Raw genomic sequence first — 20,142 nt, forward strand, 5'->3', positions numbered from 1 at the left:
GCTCACATACATCAAGGAAAAAGCAAACCTGCAACTTGCTTTTTTCCTTTACAAATGCTGCTGCCCTTTTCTCTCTGTGCTCAGTGCCAGCCCTCAGGCTCTGTCTGACATCCAGCTCAGCTGCTTCTGCCTCCTCATCTCCCAGTGAGAGTCAGATGATGAGGTCTTTCTAACTTGAACTACATCTTCCCCAAGTGGCACATCTGTGGCTTGCTTCAACAAGAGCTCTACCTGAGCCTCTGGGGATGGCTCAACACGGAGCTGTAGCCAATGATGCTCTAACTGAGGGTCTCCTCTCCACTGCTTCTCTGTGTCTGTGCAGTAAAGCCCTGGAGCTGTTGGTAGACTCCCCTGCCCAGGTACTGGAGCTGGTCCTGGCTCTGCCTGGGCTGTCATCAGCTTCAGTGTGGGCAGCTGGGGTTCCAGGAAGGGGGATGATGTCCTCACATGGGCAGGGGTATCCTGCCTTGATGCACCTGCTCTGTTTTGGCATTGGGCAGTTTAGAGTCTCTTAGACCTGTGTGTCTCACCTGAAGCACTGGGTGTAAGAGCTGCTGGTGACTTTCTCTCCAGGATCTTCTCTCTCTATTTGGGAATCTCTGTGGATATCCCACAGTGGCAAAATCTACAGTTTAGCTGAGCTGCCTGAAAAGTTCCTTTGACTTCTGCCTCCTAACACCATCAGGCACAGCATGAGAAGGAGTAGATAATAATTTCCTGTGGTCATTTATCCTTTGTCACTGTACAGTCTGCTGCTGCTTCTCAGTGGCTGGAAATGTCTCTTCAGAGGCCATGGATTTGTACCCACTGCTGCCAGAAATACTTGAGCCCAGTAAAGCTCCTGGGGTTACACTGTGCAGACATGGGGTGGAATTAAACTCTGAATCCTGCAATGGTCAGGCAGGCTTCTGAGTAGTCCCAGGTAAGTTAACTGGAAGCAGCAGCAGCAGAAGCTTTTCCCAAGCCACTTGCCCAGAGATTCCAGAGCCCACAGGGAACATCTCTGGCTCATCTTGGCCACCTCTTTGTGCTGGCAATGCCTGTCTGACTAGATTTGGACCAACACTCATTCTGTATGACCTGTGGACCATCCATTTCATCCCTTCAGGTTAGAGATGTAATGAACAGTGTTAATTTCTCTTACCAGTCCCCTAAAGCCATCTGATCCCTCTGCTCTTTCTGCACCATATTAATCACATCCTGCGGGGGCTGAGGATGTGAGCAGGGCAAGATCTTGAAAGAAGTAAATTAAACTGGGAAGAGAGGCAACCTGACAGTCCTTAAGATGTGGGAGGATAATTTTAATTGAGTTTTGGAAGGGTTTAGCCATGCAGCTAATAGGGGCCAGTGGAAGAGGGCTGGCTGTGTGTGCTAAGCAGGGCAGCTCGCCTTGGGCTCCTGCAGAGCCACAGCAGTGGCAGAGTAGGAGCTGCCGCGGGCATTTTGGCAGATCTGAGGATTTCTGTCCCTTGGGGAGTGAATCCTGTAGACAGAATAGGTCCTGTTCCTGTCTGAAGGTGCTGGGCTCCCCCTCCCTGCGCATCCCGCTGAGCCGGAGCTGCCCTCCGAAATGTCAGGGAGAGGAAGCAATCCTTGGCTTGTTAGTTTCTACAAGGAAATAAACCGCACAGATGGCTCAAGCATCCTCTATCTCAAAGGCAGGAAAAGGATTCTCCGGGCAGAAGCAGGCGGCCAACAAACCCGGAGAGGTTCCAGGGACTGGGGGGACCAAACAAAGCGGCGTCTGGCCAGCCGCTGGCCAGCAGCAGAGAGGGTGGGCGGGCAGCCCGCCGAGGGGAAACCAGCTCTCTGATGTGCCGGAGCATCCCTCAGCCCAGCGAGAGCAGCAAACAGCCAGCTCCCCCGGGACCCGGGGAGGCTGCTGACAGCAGAGATCCTGGAGGAGGTCTGCAGGGTGGCCCCGGCTGACCCACTGCCCCAGGCCGGACATGTGGCTACCTGACAGAGGCTAACTTTGGCTCAGGACGTAGCCTCTCGGGGAGGATGGAGTAGGGAGCGAGCGCGGGGGGTGGATAGGGAGAGGAAAGACAGCAGGAGACAGAAATGCAAACATGGCCTGACAGCCATGGGGCAGGGGGAGGGGAGGAGGAAAAAGCAGGGTAAACCTGGCAGGATGGAGCAGGAAACCGGGCTGGAGTGAGGCAGGGCGATGGTGAGATAGTGCTTCCTGCGGAGGAGAAAGGCAGACAGATAAACACTCCCAGACAGGCGCTCCTTGACCCTTCTTTGGGATGCTGGTGGCGGTCCCTGGAGCATGGCAGGCTGTGCCCCTGCAGACCGGTCCCCAAAGCAGGTGGCAGCATGGTCGGGCAGTGGATGGAGCTGTGCTCTGCTGCCTCGGGGCAGCTGGCTTGTGAAATACCCAGATTTAAATCCCTGCCTAGAGGCACCAAGGGATGAGGACTGAAGGGTACCAGGGTAACTTTGCTCCTCAGGACAGCCCAGCTCTCTTGAAGGTGGCTCCTGCTTTCAAGCACCTCTCTTTCTGTCCCCTGGTGAGACTGCCAGCTTGGAAGTCCAAAAGCTGAAGAATCACAGAGAGGTCAGGACTTTCCTTGTCTCATTCCTCATCAGTGCAGGTGGTTATGAGATTTGTGTGTGTGTGCCTTGCCAGAAAAGAACTAGTTAAAAGCTTATGAGCAATTAAAGGCTATCCACTGGGGTGGATACACTGAGGCCAGAGCAGCCTTATGGGCTGAGGCTGTGGGTCTGTTTGGCTGGACTCAGAGGCATTGGATGCCCTCTCAGTTTGGTCATACATCCTTCCTCCTCACTTGGTGTTGCTACAGACCCGTTGTGCTTGGGGCATCTCTGAGGCTGGTGCTAAGAGAAGAGCATTTCCACCAGCTCTCAGTTCCTACTTGGGGGGCTCCTGCCTCCATACACCAACTTACCCACAGGTGTCTCGGGGCAAACTTGTCTTGCTGTGCTTTTGGTGCTGGATAGAAGGGATCAGGAACCCAGTAGTGACAATCACCTCTGTGTCTGTGAGTATTGACTGAGTTCTGTAGTTCCCAGTCCCTTCTGCCCCTTGGAAGAGGACAGCCTACCCTGGCTGGAGCAAAGGAACATCTGATGCTTTCTGGGTATCCTCACAAAGGGATGAGGGCACAGACCCACCCCACTTTGGTGACATTTCAGGGCTTTCTGGTCCATGGATGACAATCTCTAGAGCAGAGGAGTGTTGTCTCACTGCTGGCATTGCCCACCGTGAGAAGGGGAAAGACATTGCCCTGGCCTGGAGGAGCTCTGGGTGCGTGGAGGTCAGTGGTGTGGCTGGGACAGCGATGCTGCTGTAGCACAAGGAAGGCTGCAGTGAGGCTGATCCTGCACAGAGGAGCACAGCTCCTCTGTTTAACCCCTTTAGGGACAGGTCTGAACGATGGCCAGCCCTGGGTTGCAGAAAAAGGGACATCTTTTACGACCCTTACAAAATAAGAGACCTGCCTCCTTTCCCAGGGTGCTGATGCATAGTTTGGAGAGATCTTCCATTTTTCTGCCACTGTTGAGTTTGATTTATTCATTGCTTACACCTCAGCCCATTTCCACCTTGCTCACACAGCTTTTCAGCACACCATCTCTATTTGTTTCCCAGCCTCATCATGGACTTGGGTGGCTGTCACCCTGTCCTCACAGTCCCTGGGCACAGTCTGCTCCATTTTGATGTGAATTCCCTCCATGGTTTGGGGTTCACTCTGATCCTTGTGAGGCTGGACACAAAACACCTGGTGTTTCATCCCCACGTTGGCTGGAGCCTGTCATTCATTTCTCAGCCTTGTGTGATATCTCACCTCTCTGCAAAACAAGTCTTGCTCTGTGCTAGTGAGCACCAGAAGGAGGAAAAGCTGACAGCCCTACGTCCAAATTCCCTCTAGTGCTCTGCCAGCTGCCTGCTCCTTGTGTTGCTCATGCTTTGCTGCTCCAACTCCCAGCTGGATGCTTGCCCCATGCACAAGGAGGAGTCACTCCATGGGGGAAGCTGGCCAGGCTCTGCCTCCAGCACATGGACTTCCCATGAGTGTATGGTTGGGCGTGTGTCCTCCAGCATCAGGACAGTCAGTCCTACCAGAGCAGGTGGGGAAGATGTGACTGGAGCAGAGGGAGGAAGGCTGTGCCTGTGGAGCAAGGGGAAATGGTGCACATGTAGTTTTACCAGCAAATGCTGCTCACTTGGACAAGCCCAGCCTGGAAAGCTGGAGGAGAGGGCTGCTGAAAGGGCAGAGCAAGGTTTCAGAGAATCCTTTGTTTTGCAAGGGGAGGTCACATGTAAAGGATGAGGGGTGATGGGTGCAAAATACTCCTGGGGAGATTCCAGCTGGACACCAAGAAAATATTTTACAACAAGGACAATCAGCCACTGGAATAATCTCCCCAGAAAAGTGGTGGAGCCCTCAACATCACACACTTTTAAGATTCACCTAGACAGATTGCTGTCTGTCTTGTCCAGGCTGTGCTTTTCCCAAGAAAGGTTGGACCAGATGCTCCTTGAGGTCCCCTCCATACTGGTATCCTGTAATTCTACCACAATTCTCCCCCTTCTCCCCAGTGCCAGCTCTTGTTGCTCTTTTGCATCAGAAAGGGTCATTCAGTCCCTGTTTCCTCAGCTACCAAGGTCCTGAAACTTTATTGCCAGCTTTTCAGGGGCTGGTCTTTGCTCCCATAGTAGCTGTGGTGTGTGGTTGCATGTCTAAGTGCATGTCTGGCCCTGCTTGCCAGGGAAGAGCCCCATAACTGCTCCTCTGCCTGCAGGGGCAGTTTGGGGCAGCCAAAGGTTCAGGCTGAGGGTAAAACTCAAGGGAAACAGGAGATGCTTTGGAAGCTGAGCCACACTGGGCTTTATGGTATCACTGGACCCTGAGGAATTCCAGGATGTCCAGAGCAGTGTTGAGCCTGAGCCAGGCCAGAGCAGCTGCCTGAGCCCAGGGAGTCAGGTGAGGATCACCCATGGTGATCTGTGTTGCATACCTGGGACGTGGGCACATCCTGGAGCCTCAGCCTGGGGATTCTGCTGGCTGGTAAGAATCTGCCAGCAATTCCTTTCATAGAAAGCACCAAATCTCGAGTCCCTGCCTTGCTTTGTTGGGATGCTCATTGGCTGGGAGCTTTGTGCCTGAACACAGCTGAGATGGAACAGTAGCAGGGTCCTAGTAGCATCCTGGGGGAAAGGACATCCTTTATTTCCCTTCCAGTCTATCTTCTGCTCCAGGACAGCACTGGTGCTGGCTATGTGAGGTGCAGGGAGGCAAGCACGAGCGTGCAGCCGCGTCTGGAGCAGCTTTGCTCCATGCATGTCATTTTGCAGCTCTGATCACAGCCCCCCAAAGCAGCGAGCTGGGTGACAGGAGCCAGAGCTGTGCCGGTTAGCTGGGGACACGCAGCGGATCCAGGCCAGCGCCAGGGAAGGAAGTCAGCGAGAAGGACAGAGTGTGAACAGAATCCCTCTCCGGAAAGGAGCCCTGTTAATCCGTCAGCAGGGCCGACTCAGCACAGGGGGAGGGAAGGGGAAACGGAGAGGGGCTGAGGTGGTGAGCATGGGCTCAGGGGGAGGACCTGGCGCAGGGCTTCCTGCGAGTGGAAGCAGACAGAGAGCAGGAGCTGCCTCTGTGCCATCCCGTGCCACGCTGTCCCTGCGTCTGTGCCGTGCCGTGCCACGCTGTCCCTGTGTCTGTGCCGTCCCGTGCCACGCTGTCCCTGCGTCTGTGCCATCCCATGCCACACTGTCCCTGCGTCTGTGCCGTGCCGTGCCACGCTGTCCCTGCGTCTGTGCCGTGCCGTGCCACGCTGTCCCTGCGTCTGTGCCGTCCCGTGCCATGCTGTCCCTGCCTCTGTGCCATCCCATGCCATGCTGTCCCTGCGTCTGTGCTGTGCCGTGCCACGCTGTCCCTGCGTCTGTGCTGTGCCGTACCACGCTGTCCCTGCATCTGTGCCATCCCATGCCACGCTGTCCCTGCGTCTGTGCTGTGCCACGCTGTCCCTGCCTCTGTGCCATCCCATGCCACGCTGTCCCTGCCTCTGTGCCGTGCCATGCCACGCTGTCCCTGCATCTGTGCCGTGCCACGCTGTCCCTGCATCTGTGCCGTGCCGTGCCACGCTGTCCCTGCATCTGTGCCATCCCATGCCACGCTGTCCCTGCCTCTGTGCCGTGCCGTGCCACGCTGTCCCTGCATCTGTGCCATCCCATGCCACGCTGTCCCTGCCTCTTGCCGTCCCGTGCCATGCTGTCCCTGCGTCTGTGCCATCCCATGCCACGCTGTCCCTGCCTCTTGCCATCCCGTGCCACGCTGTTCCTGCCTCGTGCCGTGCCACGCTGTCCCTGCACCTTCACCCAGGCACAGCCTTTGCACAGGCTTCCAAACCCATCATTTGCTGCTGGCTCTGGCACAGACACTGCCCTGCAGTGATTTGAGTATCTGCAGCCATCACAGGACACAACTAGGCCCCATGCAAAGCTTTCCTGCAATGTGCTCAGGAGTGGAGAGAAGAGATAAGGCATGAGGCTGGAGCCTGTGGGTTGCTTGGTCTCTGCAGGATTCCCTAGGGTGAGCAGGGGTTTCCAGAGTGAGCACAGCTTCTTCACCAGGCAAGGAGAGCCCTGGGATGCAGGACCCTAGTGGGCAGCCCTGCTGCTGTGCTGAGAGCAGCAGTGGTTTCAGGGTGCAGAAAGAGGCAGAGAGGGCTAGGAAAAAAAATGAAGGAGCTGCCAGTGATAAGGAGAAGGCCCTCAGTGCAGCCTGGCCCCTTTCAGAGCCAAGCGCTGAGAGATCAAGGGTAGGGAAACCGCTGGGAAACGCACTCCTCTGAAAATAGACAAGGTGTGAGTGCCTGTGGGATCCTGCTTCCTCTCCCTGCATCCCATCAATCCCTCTCTGTTTATTTTAATATCCCACTGCCAACTTGCTTGGAAACCATCTTGAGCAAACAAAGCTGGCCGGGGCTGCCGCATGCCTTTTTAATTACAGGAGTGCTCTGCCTGCGCGAGGGCACCCTCGGCATGCGCAGGGGAAGGGGATCGGCTCGCAGGGCCCAGCAGATAAAGCGTGGCTGGGGCTGGAGGTGGGGAAGGAGGGACTTGGGGGAGAGGAGACGCTCCATGCTCTGGAGACATCTCCCTCGTACCCTGGGATTTGCTGGAGACACAAACCAGCTGTATGTCGGTTAGCTGAGATTTAGTGGTCAAGCTCGGCACCAAGTTCAGTCCTGGGGAGAGTGAGACACGGGAGAGAGTCGCAGCAGGGCACACGTTCCCTCAAGGCAAAGGCAGCAGTGGGGTGGATCTGTCTGGCAAGCACAATGGGGAATGAAGAACTGGTTTAGGGAGAGCTGATCATCTTGAAGGTGCTTTTGGCAGGCTGGCAATAGGCTCTGCGCCTCCCTTTTGTGCCTGTGCTGGATGGCACAGGTGGCTGTGGCATCAGCATCCTAAGATGCCAGCCCCAGTGTCAAGATGAGTCATGGGTCTCCAGCATGAGCCAGTGCCTGATTTGGAGAGTCCCTGAAGCTGCCAGCAGTTCAGGGCCAGCAAGGAGGCTGGACGGTGGCAAGAGCTGGCCCAGCAGCATGAGCGTCCCCAGCCCTACGCTGCGGTGCTTTTGGAGGGAGCAGTGGTTCCTTTTCCTGTTGCAGTCATGGAGGGCCATGGACAGGATGCATCTGCAGGAATCCCACAGCCTCAACCTGCACAGACCGTACTTTTTCTTTCTTCCCCTCCACCCCCTGGTGTTTGCTAACAGGTCACTGGGCAGCACGTGAAGGGAGGCAGGAGGTTATTGCTGCATCCACCCTGCTGCCTCAGAGCCCAGCCGTGGGGAAGATGCAGTGCACAGCATTGGCTGAGAGGCTCCAGCCACCTTGGACCTTCTGTTTAGTGGTTCAAGCAAAGGAGACCACTCTGGTTTTGAGACCCAGCTCAGTGCCTGTCACAGCCAGCCCTGGGGATTGCTGTGGCAGGATTTCGGGGGTGAGCCTTCTGCTGGCTGCCACAGAGCACTGACCGATAGGGTCTGCTGTCCTCAACCAGCCCCATGGAAAGCCACATCTTCTGGGTTTGGGGTTGAGTGCCAGAGGGGCAGCAGGCAGGCACCCCCAGCTGCTTGCTGGGGCTGATGGGCTGGCAGGCTGTGGCCATCTGGAGAGCAATGTTTGCACTGGGATAAGCGTGTCCGGCGTTCATAGGAAATGCAGCTTAGAGGAGAGATTCCTTCCCCCCCTCCTCTCTTTAATAAACCTCCTTGCATTTTGAAGGGATTTCACCAAAAATGTGCTCATTTATTTTCACAGCCCCAGGGCACATTTTTGTGTTCAACATCTAACGTCCCCTCCCTCGGGGAAGGGAAGGTTGGAGGCGCGAGGGGCAGGGTGTCCTCGCTGGGGGCCGAGCGCCACCCAGTCCCAGGGGCCCGGGAACGATGACGAAGGATGAAGGATGGCTGAACGATGGCCGCTGCTGCTGTGGAGAGAGAGAGGTGTCTGAAGGACAGGCCCTGGGGAGCAGGCACAGGCAGAGATGGGCCAGGGTGTCCCTTGGGCTGAGGCCGCCTCATGTGGGCGAGCGCAGAGCAGGCAGAAGATGGCAGGGGGCGATGGCAGGGGGTGAGGGCCGTCACCCTGCCGTTGCTATGGGGGCAGCCGCAGGGACACCACCTCGGAGCCGTGCGCAGGCGGGAAGGAAGTGGAGAACAATCAGGGAGAGCAAGGCCGGCGGCCCCGGCCCGGCGGTGTCGCTCAGCACGTCCCTCCGCCGGTCTAGCCCCCTCGGCAGTCTCTCCTGCTGCCCTGGATGGACCCTGGGCCCCCCAGCTTTGGCACGGGTCTGGCCGCTCCGGCCATGCCTCAGAGACCGTGTGCCAGAGGCGCTGGTGGCCATTCAGTGTCTCCTGGGGCAGGTTTCCCCATAGAGAAGCGCTCATCACGCGGCTCTACCGCAGGGCTTTCCAGCCACGTGGTCCTCAGGCCCCAGGTCGGGAGGAGAGGCCTCGTGTGGCGTTCCTGCAGCTTGTGACACCCATGGAAACACAGCGTCCTTGAGACCTCTCCCTGCCTGCCAGATCTCTCTGATACTCGGGTTTGAATGTCAGGAGGGAAGGAGCAAAAGAGAAGGGTGCAGCACACGGTTGCAAAACCCTCACATTTGTGTAGAAGGTGGAGCTAGCAACATATCTTTGCATTCTTTTCTTCCTTAGCATTCAGCATCTACCTGACTCACAGCTTCACATTTCACAACTTCTTCTTTTTTTCCTCCTTTGTCTTTATTTTTCTTCCCCCCCCCCCCCCCCCCCAAATTTCTATTTCTGGTTGGTTTGCTTGCTTGTTTTTGCAGTCACCAAGACTTCTTCTTTTGAATTATCTCACTTCTCCAGAAGCTGGAGTTTTAAGATAAGGATCACAAAGTAATGACAGTCAGCACCAGGGTGCTGAGGAAAAACAAGAGGGCTGTCCCTGGAGGTAACCGGTACTTCGAGATGCTTTGTCCGTGAGGAGCTTGCCTAGGGTGTGTGTCTGGCATGCCGGAGATGCAAGCCCACGAGAACTGGGACTCTCCCCAAAAAACAAAAACCAGCTGGAAGAAGCAGTGATAATGTTTAACTGCCCATCCTTGAGCCTGGATAGTTTCACTCCTGGAATGCCTGTCCAGCTGTGGTGCAGGAAAGGAGCTGTTGTAATCCCCAGAGGTTTGGTCCTGTTGGGGTGACTGCCTGTATCCGAGAGTGCCCAGCAGGAGACAGGCATCCTGTGACTGCCTGCTGGCTCCTGACAGCTTCTGCGCAGGAGTTTTGCATTTGTGATATGTAGGCAGACCTGATTTGTCCCTCTGATTACAGAAAACTCCACATGTGTAGAAAAACCTCTTGCCAGGCTCCCTCCACTTACCAGATAAGATCATTTTGGAGCCCTAATCCAAGTGAGCTCAATCTCAGTCACCTGGTGAGGAATGACCACACCTGGATCCTCTCATTTCTGGTCTTCCATTCTTTTTTCTGGCCCTCATCTGTGTTTGTCTGTCTGTCTGAGCCCAGGGGGTGTCTGGCCCTGGCCCTGTGGCTGTTGTTGAAGCACTCTTGGAGCCAGGAGGGCTGCAAGTGAGCTGCTTGTGACCCAGCAGACTCCTGTGAGATGTTTCCCTCAAGAAGCTTTGCCCTTCTCTGGGTTTGTAATGCCAAGCTAGCTGCTTCCCACAGCAGTGGGTCCAGACTAGCAGATGTCTGCATCATCCCTTCTCTTTCTCTCTCTCCAGATCTGGTGAGCAGCTATTCTATGACCCCCCCTACTCTCAGCATCACCGAGGAAGAGCACATCATCAACACCAAGGACACGTTGACCATCACCTGCAGGTAAGGTGCAAGCAAACGTGGCTCTGCCTAGACCACTTGTACCTGGTAAATGTTGGAGGACCAGGCAAGGAGACCCCATCAGGAACACCTGGGCTGCAGCACACCTGCAAATTAGCACAACTGACAGGAATCTTCCACATTCACCAAGAATAAATTCTCCTAATTAACTAATTGAAAAAGAAGCTGAAGATGACTGAGAGAAGATGATGATGATGATAACCTCTGCTGTAGTCTTGCAGGCAAAAGGAGGATAAAGATGTGCATGATCTAATAGCTTCCTTGTAAGCTCTTCAGGCAAAGTGGCCTTCCTAGACCTCCTTCTCTTTCTCTGCCATTGCTTATTCTCACTTCATCACAGCAGGGTTGTAGGTCTGGTTTCTAAATCTGGCAGGTCAGCTTGGGGGAGGCTAAGCTCTATCAACAGGAGGAAGCAAGGCTGCACTCAGTAATGGCTGTGAGAGGCTGGGCTTTAATGCTCTGCTTTGTAAGCATGGGAGTGAAGGGAAGCCCCATCCAGGCCAGGTGAATAACTCTGAGAGAGGAGCTGGAGCCTCCCTGGTTGTTTTGGAGACTGTGGCTCTGGGGAGGCGATGTGCTGGAGCTGATTTCTCTGGTGCTGGGACACTTGGCTGCTGTCAGCGCTGTATTCCCTATCTTGGAAAGGGGCGGGGGGGGGGTGTGTGGAAAAAAAAGCTGCCACAAGTGGGTGAATTGACCAAGGTCAATTTTCATCACAAAGCTGGAGTTTCCCTTCAGCAGCTGAAAGCAGAGCCGTGCTTGAGGTCTGAGTGCTAGGGCCCGGTGGGGGTGTAAATCCAGCGTGGGCCTCAGATGGGTGTTTCTCAGTGTTATATATAACCGGGGAGCAATTACCGCAAGCACTTGGCTGGCATCGTGTTCATGTCTTGTCACAAACATATTTAACTTTTCCTGGAACAGATGGCATTGCTTTTACTTTGTGAATGAGTTCACAGCTGGGGAGAGGGACAGGGGAAAGGTTCTTGATGGCCACACTGAACTGGTTTCACTTGGTCTGGGAAGGCAGGCGGCGGCAGGCTTGGTCGTGCCGTGACCTGAAGAGCCATGGTGTGTGCTGGGTTGTAGGAAATGCATGAGATGGAAGACTGGATGTTAGGAAGAAGTTCTATACAGAGAGAGTGATTGCCCATTGGAATGGGCTGCCTGGGGAGGTGGTGGAGTCACCATCATTGGAGGTGTTCAGAAGGAGACTTGCTGGGGTGCTTGGTGCCATGGGTTAGTTGTTTAGGCGGTGTTGGATCAGTTGATGGGTTGGACGTGATAATCTTGAAGGTCTCTTCCAACCTGGTTTATTCTATTCTACTGTGGTCAGCCACACAGCTGCTGTTGGGGGTAGAGAGGGCGAGGAGGGAGTCTGGGGACTCCAGTGCTCTGCCATGGTAGTTCCCTCCACAGAGGGATGTGGGAGCTGACAGTCTCTGTTGAACTCTGGAAGAAGGAAGATCGACGTTATCCTGAATGACCTCATAATCAGGCCAAACCCTTGCCCAGCACTGGCCCAGGAAGGGACCCAGAAAGTGACTTTCAAGGCTGTGTTGCTTGCAGATTTAGCCAAGGCTAAAGGACACACTGAAGTCAGAGGTGTGGGATAGAAAGTGTCTTCTGCAGTCAAGCATGAACACATCTGCTTAGCACCATGAAGCGGAAAGCTTTGCTTTTCAGGTAACCCTCCTGCACTGCAGACAAGATTGCCCTTTCCTTGTGCATTTGTTAGGTATTGATTAATGGGAAGGGAAAAGCACATGAAGTGTAAAAATAAACATAGTTCCAGTCTGGGCTCTGCACGGCCTGGCCTTGCAGGGAGCATTGTAGAAGCTGCAGAGCCTCTCCATGTGGCAGCAAGCTCCTTGTTTCCTGCAGCAGGCTGGCAGGGCAGCATCCGTACAGCACAGTGGCATGGGCAGGACAAGGGGCAGTGGGTGCAAGCTGGAGCATAGGAGGTTCCATCTGAACATAAGGAAAAAGGTTTTTCACTGTGAGGGTGGCAGAGCACTGGAGCAGGCCGTCCAGAGAGGTTGTGGAGTCTTCTCTGCAGACTTCCAAATCCCAACTGGATGCATTCCTGTGTGCCCTACCCTAGGGGATCCTGCCCTGGCAGGGGGGTTGGACTGGATGATCTTCTGAGGTCCTTTCCAGCCCCTGACTTTCTGTGGTTGTGTGACACAGCTGAGGTAAGGAACATCCCTACTCCTGGCTCTCAGGCCCTGGGCAGGACTGAGCTGACCAGCCAAAGAGCAGCAGGGTCATCTGCAAACAGTACTGAACCCTGTGCACCCTATGCCCACATTGATCCCTTGCTGCCCCCAGCCTCTGCATCCTGTTGTCTCTGATGTGCCCCTCAGGGCAGTGCAGTGTCCTGCTTCACACCATCCACAGGCAGATAAGTCTCAGCATCTCCTGTGTGGCTCAGAGGTTCACCTTCTCCCTCTGAGCTCTCAAGCCTCTGTTTTTCTAATGTCTTGAGAAAAGGCTTTTAACTGTGGGACACTATTACTTCATTTGAATGAAAAGTAAATCTTTCTGCTCTCTGGATCTCTAATTACACCCAGCTGCTCCTCCAACCTCTTCTCTGGACCGTGGCCCACCCTAGGAAGACCTGGCCTGTATTAATGGGAGCTGAAGGGAAAAGCATGAAGACCACCAAGAAAACAGGCAAAGGAGAGGGTAGGGTAGGGCAATAAAAAAACATGAAATCAAATCCAGGATCCAGAGTTTTGCTGCTGAGCATCGTGTTGGAGGTGGCTTCAGTTTGACCCTGGTCTTCCCTTGAGAACTATGTCCTCTGGCTGCTCTTTGAGCTGCCCTGGAGCCAGGAGTATGGGCCTGCTTGAAGCAGTGCCACAGAAGAAAGCTGAGCTCAAAACCCCCCACATGAGACTCCCTGGAGACCTTTCAAGCTTCACCCACTGAGCGTGGGAGTTCTGCAGCCAACTGTGCTCTCAGGCTCCCTTGCAGCAGCCTGGAACTCACACACCCACAGCTCTGCAGCCTCCCTCCTGCTCCACAGCCCACTTAAGCCTCATTGGTGACCAGACTGTGACAGACCACAGGTGAAGTGATGCCTCTGGAGCTGGACATGCTTAACAGAAACCCAAAGACACAGCACATGCACAAGGAGCCCCCAGGTGCTTTTGCAAATGGCATTGAAACAGGCACATTCCTCTGTCACCCAGCAAAGTGCACCCTTGAGAGGTCCAGACAGAGCAGGGGACCAGTGTAGGAGCATTCCCCAAAGTACAGATGATGCCAAGGCTGGCTGAGAGCCCCAGTGATGTTTTGATCTCAGCATGTGGCAGAGTAGGGCAAAGGGACTGATGCCCTCATGGACACTGCATCCTTTATTAGCTCCCATCCCAAGAAGGAAGGAAGGAATATTGTGAATCTCTGCATTCATGCCCCCAGCAGCTTGTGCTGGGGGAAAGCAGAGAGCTTGTGCTGTTCTGGCTCATGAATATTGGAGCAGAGCCCACAGCAGCCAGCTGCACAACAGCAGAAACCCCCAGAGGAATTGACTTGGTCCTGGCTGTGCCAGTGCAGCCACATCCATTCCATCCTACAGGTGCTGGCCACTCAGATGGAGTGGGAACATCACCCTGATGCAGAAAAAAGAAGGGCAAGGTTGTCCCTTGCTGCCTGGTGACTTGTTAACAGAGCTGACTGGCAGATGTACAAACCTGCTCTAGCAGAGAGGAAGTATTTGACCTCCGAGCCCTGTTGGCTCTTAGGGAGGAAATGAGCACTGTGGCAGAACTGGAGGAGTCTGAGGATACAGCAGTGCTCCACCATGACTGCTCTGGAGCAGCATCCAGGGACACACAACACCTGCTGCCTCTTTCCTACATGTGTGCAACTGCTGTGAACATCCTCTGTGGTGCTAAGGGAGGATCTGTCTGATCCCAGCTAAGCCCCGAAGCCACAGCCAGCTTTGTCCATCACATCACGCTTTGGAGCTTCAAAGGGGATTGAGGAAAAGTGGTGCCAATTGCAACATCTCCCTTGAAGAGCATCTATCCTGAAAAGATTGAGGAAAGCAGCTGTACAGAAGCCCACAGTGCATGTGTTTCCAGCTGGCACCAGCGGGCTCTGTCGCCCAGAGGCACATTGTCACAGAGCTGGAAGAAAACAACTTGGGAACAAATCTTCAAAGGTGGTAGATAGGAGGGAGAGAACCAGAAGCTGAGGCTTGGACTTTTCCCCAAATGCAGAGGGCAGACTGAGAAGTCCAAGTCAGCCTGGCCTGGCTTCATCCCTGCCACCTTCTGGTCCTCTAAACGCACCGGCAGCTCTACCATAGCCTCCCACTGCTGCCTACAGCTTCCGTGTGGCCGCTGAACCCGGCGCAGCAAGGCGTGATGCAGGGAGTGCCTCAGCTGAGCGCTGCCCCCGGGCCGGTGCTGCTGCTTGCTCTGGCCCATCCGTGTTTATACAAACTCCTGTCACTCAGCTTCTGCTGGCCTTGGTGGTTGATCAAACAAGGGGATCTGATAATGCGTGAAAAACCCCCGCGGGTAAACAAACAGAAGGCGGAAACGCTGGAGCCTTGTACGAGCACCCTGCCCCACGTGGAGAGCCAAAACCGCCTGAGCAAAGGCAAAGGGCTCTGGGGCTCCTCTGTGCGCTCAGGGTCTGAAGCTCCTGGCTGTGGGTTGAGGGTGGGGCTGGCCCCAGGCTTTCACAGAATCACAGAGTTTCAGGGGCTGGAAGGGACCTGGAAAGCTCATCCAGACCAAGCCCCTGCCAGAGCAGGAGCACCTACACCAGGTCACACAGGAACACATCCAGGTGGGTTTGGAGTATCTCCAGAGAGGGAGACTCCACAACCATAGCCTGGAGAAGAGGAGGCTCAGGAGACAGCAAAAATGTCTACAACTACCTGAAGGGAGGTTGTAGCCAGGTGGGGGTTGGTCTCTTCTCCAGGGCAGCCAGCACCAGAACAAGAGGACACTGTCTCAAGCTGCACCAGGGGAGGTTTGGGCTGGATGTGAGGAAGCAATTCTTCCCAGAAAGAGAGATTGTCCATTGGGATGTGTTGCCCAGGGAGGTGGTGGAGTCACCATCACTGGAAGCGTATAAGAAGAGACTGGATGAGGCACTTGGTGCCATGGTTTAGTTGATCAGATGGTGCTGGGTGATAGGTTGGACTCGATGATCTCGAAGGTCTTTTCCAACCTGGTTAATTCTATTCTATTCTATTCTCCCTGGGCAGCCTGTTCCAGTGCTCTGTCATCCTCACAGTGAAATTTTTTTCCTATGCCTCAACTTCTACCGCTGCCCCTTGTGCTGGCATTGGGCACCACCAAGCAGAGCCTGGCTTCAGCCTCTTGGGACTCACCTTACACATATTTCTAAACATTGATGAGGTCACCTCTCAGTCTCCTCTCCAAACTAAAGAGCCCTCAGCTCTCTCAGTCTGTCCTTGTATGGAAGATACTCCACCCCTTTAATCATCCCCATGGCTCTGCACTGGACTCTTTCAAGCAGCTCACTGTCTTTCTTGACCTGAGGGGCCCAGAACTGGACACACTATTCCAGATGTGGCCTCACCAGTGCAGAGTAGAGGGGGAGGAGAACCTCTCTCGACCTTCTGGTCACACCCCTTCTAATCCACCCCAGAATGGCATTGGCCTTCTTGGCCACAAGAGCACATGGCTGGATTGCACCCAGTGCAGGCAGTGGCCACTGAGTGCTGCTGGTTTTGGTGATCAGATTTCCCTCTGCATAAACAGGGTGGGAAAACCCTCCAAATTCAAGCTTTACTTTTATGGAAGTGTTTGTGAGCCTCTGATGCTTTGGAAAAACCTGCCTGTGATTCCTGGATGCAAGCTGCTGGAGCTGTACTTCCAGTCCTGCCTCGAGCACTGAAGGCAGAAGTTTCAGGCATTGGGATGTGCTGCCCAGGGAGGTGGTGGAGTCACCAACTCCAGATGTGTTTAAAGGCCATTTGGATGTGGTGTTTGGGAATATGGTTTAGGGGTGAACTTTGCAGAGTAGGGTAATTGGTTGGACTTGGTGATCCTGAGGGTCTTTTCCATCCTGAGTGTTTCTGTGATGCTTCTGTGGTGTTTAGGCTGGGTCAGAGCGTGGCTGTCCCCAAGGGCATGACACTGCCTGGTGACACAGGGCAGCACATTGTCTCCCAGCTCATCCACAGCAAGCCAGGCAGCAGGGACTGGAAGAGATCAAAGTCTGCAGGAAGATAAGTCAGCTGCTGAAGACAAACACAAAGGGGCAGATCTACCTTAATCTACCTTAAGGGAGATTGTAGGCAGGCAGAGGTTGGTCTCTTCTCTCAGGCAACCAGCACCAGAACAAGAGGACACAGTCTCAGGCTGTGCCAGGGGAGGTTTAGGCTGGAGGTTAGGAGGAAGCTTTACACAGAGAGAGTGATTGCCCATTGGAATGGGCTGCCTGGGGAGGTGGTGGAGTCCCCATCCCTGGAGGTGTTCAGGAGGAGACTTGATAAGGTTGGTTGCATGGGTTAGTTGATTAGGTGGTGTTGGATGATAGGTTGGACACGATGATCTTGAAGGTCTCTTCCAATCTGGTCTGGTCTGGTCTATTCTATTCTATTGTATTCTATTCTATTCCATTCTATCTTTCCCCCACCCTTAGACAGAAACCCTTCCCTCATTTAATCTGAGCCATTGTGCCCTCCAATGGCACCTTCTCTCCCTTCCTCCTTGATGTGCCTGCCTGTCTGCTGGATCCAGCTGTTGGTGATGGTCGCAGTTTGGTTGCCCTTTAAAGCAGCTGCCCACAAAGCTGCCCTGGCAGGGTCCTGGCAGTGGAGCTGTGCATGCCAACATGCTTATTCTTGACTTGTATCGTGGATGAACCCAGTTTCCCCCCTCAGAGCAAACAGTGCTGACAAAGGGCCACTTCTCCCCCACAGCTGTCCCTTCCCATGTCGTCTTTTTTCCCTGTTGCACATTCTCCACAGACTTCCAGCCACATTGGCAAACTTTCAAGTGGGAACTAGGCCTTCCTCTGAAAGAGGCTCTGAGTTCACAGGAGGAAACTTGCAGCATGGAATCAAAGCTTGGTTTGTTTGTAGTAAACAAGTGGAGTAAGAGCAAGCCGTGGTGGCAGGCGTGTGTGCCCGCACGTCATCTGCAAGCCTCCTGCTCTGGAGACCCTCAGCTACATATAAAAGCACAACTGCAGGCTCTGTCTGGCTGTTTCTTGCACTTCCTGGACTTCTCTGTTTGCCTTTGGGCTGCTGATGAACAGGCTCTGAGGTTGTGCTCTTGCAGAGGTGTCTGTAGCAGAGGTGGGAAGGGGCAGCAGCTCCAGGCCAGCCAGGGGGTTGAAGGGGCTGGAGGGTGCTGTGCAAAGCAAGGGAACCACCTCTCCCAGCAGCAGAAAGGAAACAGCTGGCAACTGAACAGAGGGTGATGAGCTGAGCCTCCTCTTGTTTTCTGCTTGCTGCCTTTTATCTCTGACTCCCTCTTGCTTTTCTCTCTCTCATTTTCTTTCCAGTCTGTTTTCCTTCCTTCGTTCTGCTTCCCACTCCATTCATCACGCTACAAGCCCCAGCCAGCAGCTACATGGAGCCATGGGAGCTCATCACATCTGTGTGTTTTCTTAATAGCTTTGGATCCTTTTAATAAAGAGAGGGAATAGAGAATAAATGGAACCTTTCCCTCAAGGCCCTGTGTGGTTCTCTGACCTGGTATCAATACCAGCAGGACAAAGTCACGGGAGGGAGAGACTTAATTGCGAGTGGACTGAAACCTTACAGCTTAGCATGGCTATAGAGGTGCCCTGCGGAAGGGGACAAGCCTCTGCTGAGTGAAGCTGCTGCCATTTCCCCATGCCTGTTTTCCTCCTTGGAGGATGGCTGTTCCTCCCTGCCACAGCTGGCCCCCCTGCAGCTGTGCATGGAGTCACCCAGGGCAATTAAAGCCTCAAAGCTAACTCTCCTCTTTGCCCACGTCTAGAGGCCAGCACCCCTTGGAGTGGTCGTGGCCTGGGGGCAAGGTGGACCCCGCTGGGAAGGAGAAGGAGCCCGAGTTGGTGTCCTCAGCAGCCCCCAGCAGTAGCCAGGCAGTCCGAGAAGAAGACTGCGAGGGGACAGGCACAAAGCCGTACTGCAAGGTCCTGGTGGTGACGGAGACCCAGGCCAACCACACAGGTTACTATCGCTGCTACTACAAGTACATTGATGCCAAAATCGAGGGCACCACAGCAGTCAGCACCTACGTGTTCGTCAGAGGTAAGAGCTGCACCTCCGGGCTGGGGGAGCTCAGGGGCGGCCTGCGCACCAGTGCGGCGCTGGGGAGGTTACAAACCTCGGCGCGCTCCGCAGCCTCCCTGGGCAGAGCGTGGCTGCTGCGGGCTCGGGGAGAGGACCAAGGGCTGGCTCCCTGCAGGAATCAATATCCCTCCGTTTCTGGGCAGCGCCTGAGATTCAATTACGTCCTGGCCCGGGGGCATCGCTCCAGCCAGGCTGGAATGTAGGAATTTAAGGAGTGAGAGCTCGGCCTCAGGGATGCTCCACTGCTAAAAAAAGCACAAGAGTTAGCTCCTGGGCAGCTGGGGACTCTCCGAGACGAAAGGGCTGGGGATGATAATGTTCCGTTAAGCTGGGACTGAGCGAGGGAGAGGAGGAGTGGTGCAAATGCACCGTGTGCAGCCTCCTCCTCTCCCCGGGCTTGAGCTGCTGGAGCTGCTCCACAGTGGCAGACACAGATGCTCCTCTCCACACTGCTCATGGAGGGCAGGGTCATGAGATGTGTTTCGGAGGAGGAGGGCTGTCCACAGGGCTTTGAGCTAGGGCCTCAGCTCAGCAAGTAGCTGTGGGGTCAATACTCATCTCTTCCATGCTCCAGGGGCTCCTTCTTTCTCATCTCCCCCACTGCTCCCAGCGCACTCCAGCAAGATAAATGAGCCCTGTCCCCTGGAAACAGTTGGCTGAGCTATTTCTCTTTCCGCCCCCATTTATTAGTTGGCGCAGTTGTCATAAGCCAGGCAGGTCATGACATACAAGATGCATTTTTCAGCGAGTCCCAGGGCAAAGGCAGGTTTGCCTCTTCAGCTATGCAGAGAAAAATGCAGGGGCAAATCAGAAAAACTGGGCAGCTGCTGGGGAGGAACTGAGGTCTGTTTGGGCAATTGCCTCCCCTTCCCATGGGCTCTGCTGCCCATCCTAAAACAGAACAGAGCTTCCCTAGGTCCCAGATATGCTGTGGGGACATGTCTGGGAGATGGACAGGGGTGTTCAGGCACTCCTGAGTATTGTATCAGGATGGGGGCAGAGAGCTTCTTACAATGAAAATAACCTCACAAGGCTACCCACAGGGAGCGCTTCTGCAAGAGCCTGATTTTCTTTGTGATCCAGCAAATGCCACTTTGCTCCTTTGTCCACTTTCTCTCACCTCCAGCCTCAGCAGCAGCTCAGTAATGGCTCTCCTCTTGCCCAGGTTGCAGCAAGTGTGCAAGCTTAGGGGGCAATAAATCCCACACTGTTAGGGGCTCCTGGGATTCACCGTGCCTGCGGACAGCCTGTGCGCAACAGATCCAGCCAACACCTCACGGCGTTGCTGTGCACATGTCCGTACTCACTCCAGTCAGGCTGTGCCCTGTTATGGCTATCAAGCATCCAGGAAACCTCAGAATCTGCCTTTCCAGGCAAGACATGAGAAGGGACATGTCAGGGAAACTCAGACAGAGAGTAATCATAGTCATTGCAGAACATTCAGATAAAGCCCTGCCTGTTCCTGCTGAACGGGGCTGCGATGTGAAACTGTCCCTT

The 20,142-nt window shown here is 54.6% G+C and overlaps 1 protein-coding gene across 3 annotated transcripts in view; it reads left to right on the forward strand.

Moving 5' to 3' along the window:
* FLT4 (fms related receptor tyrosine kinase 4) overlaps positions 1 to 20,142 on the forward strand; it is a 63,614-nt gene that overhangs the window by 13,163 nt on the left and 30,309 nt on the right. For 2 of the 3 annotated variants that reach the window (XM_068162418.1, XM_068162408.1), the window contains exons 2-3: positions 10,253 to 10,349; positions 18,329 to 18,603. In XM_068162418.1, coding sequence (XP_068018519.1) covers positions 10,253 to 10,349; positions 18,329 to 18,603 — 372 coding nt within the window. Of the gene's footprint in view, positions 1 to 10,252; positions 10,350 to 18,328; positions 18,604 to 20,142 lie in introns of those variants that run through there. The other variant, XM_068162427.1, reaches the window with a different exon arrangement.

The sequence above is a fragment of the Melanerpes formicivorus genome, unplaced genomic scaffold, assembly GCF_026170545.1.
Source record: "Melanerpes formicivorus ecotype bairdi unplaced genomic scaffold, bMelFor1.0.p_v2 SCAF_2, whole genome shotgun sequence".
In the NCBI taxonomy this organism is placed as follows: Eukaryota; Metazoa; Chordata; class Aves; order Piciformes; family Picidae; genus Melanerpes; species Melanerpes formicivorus.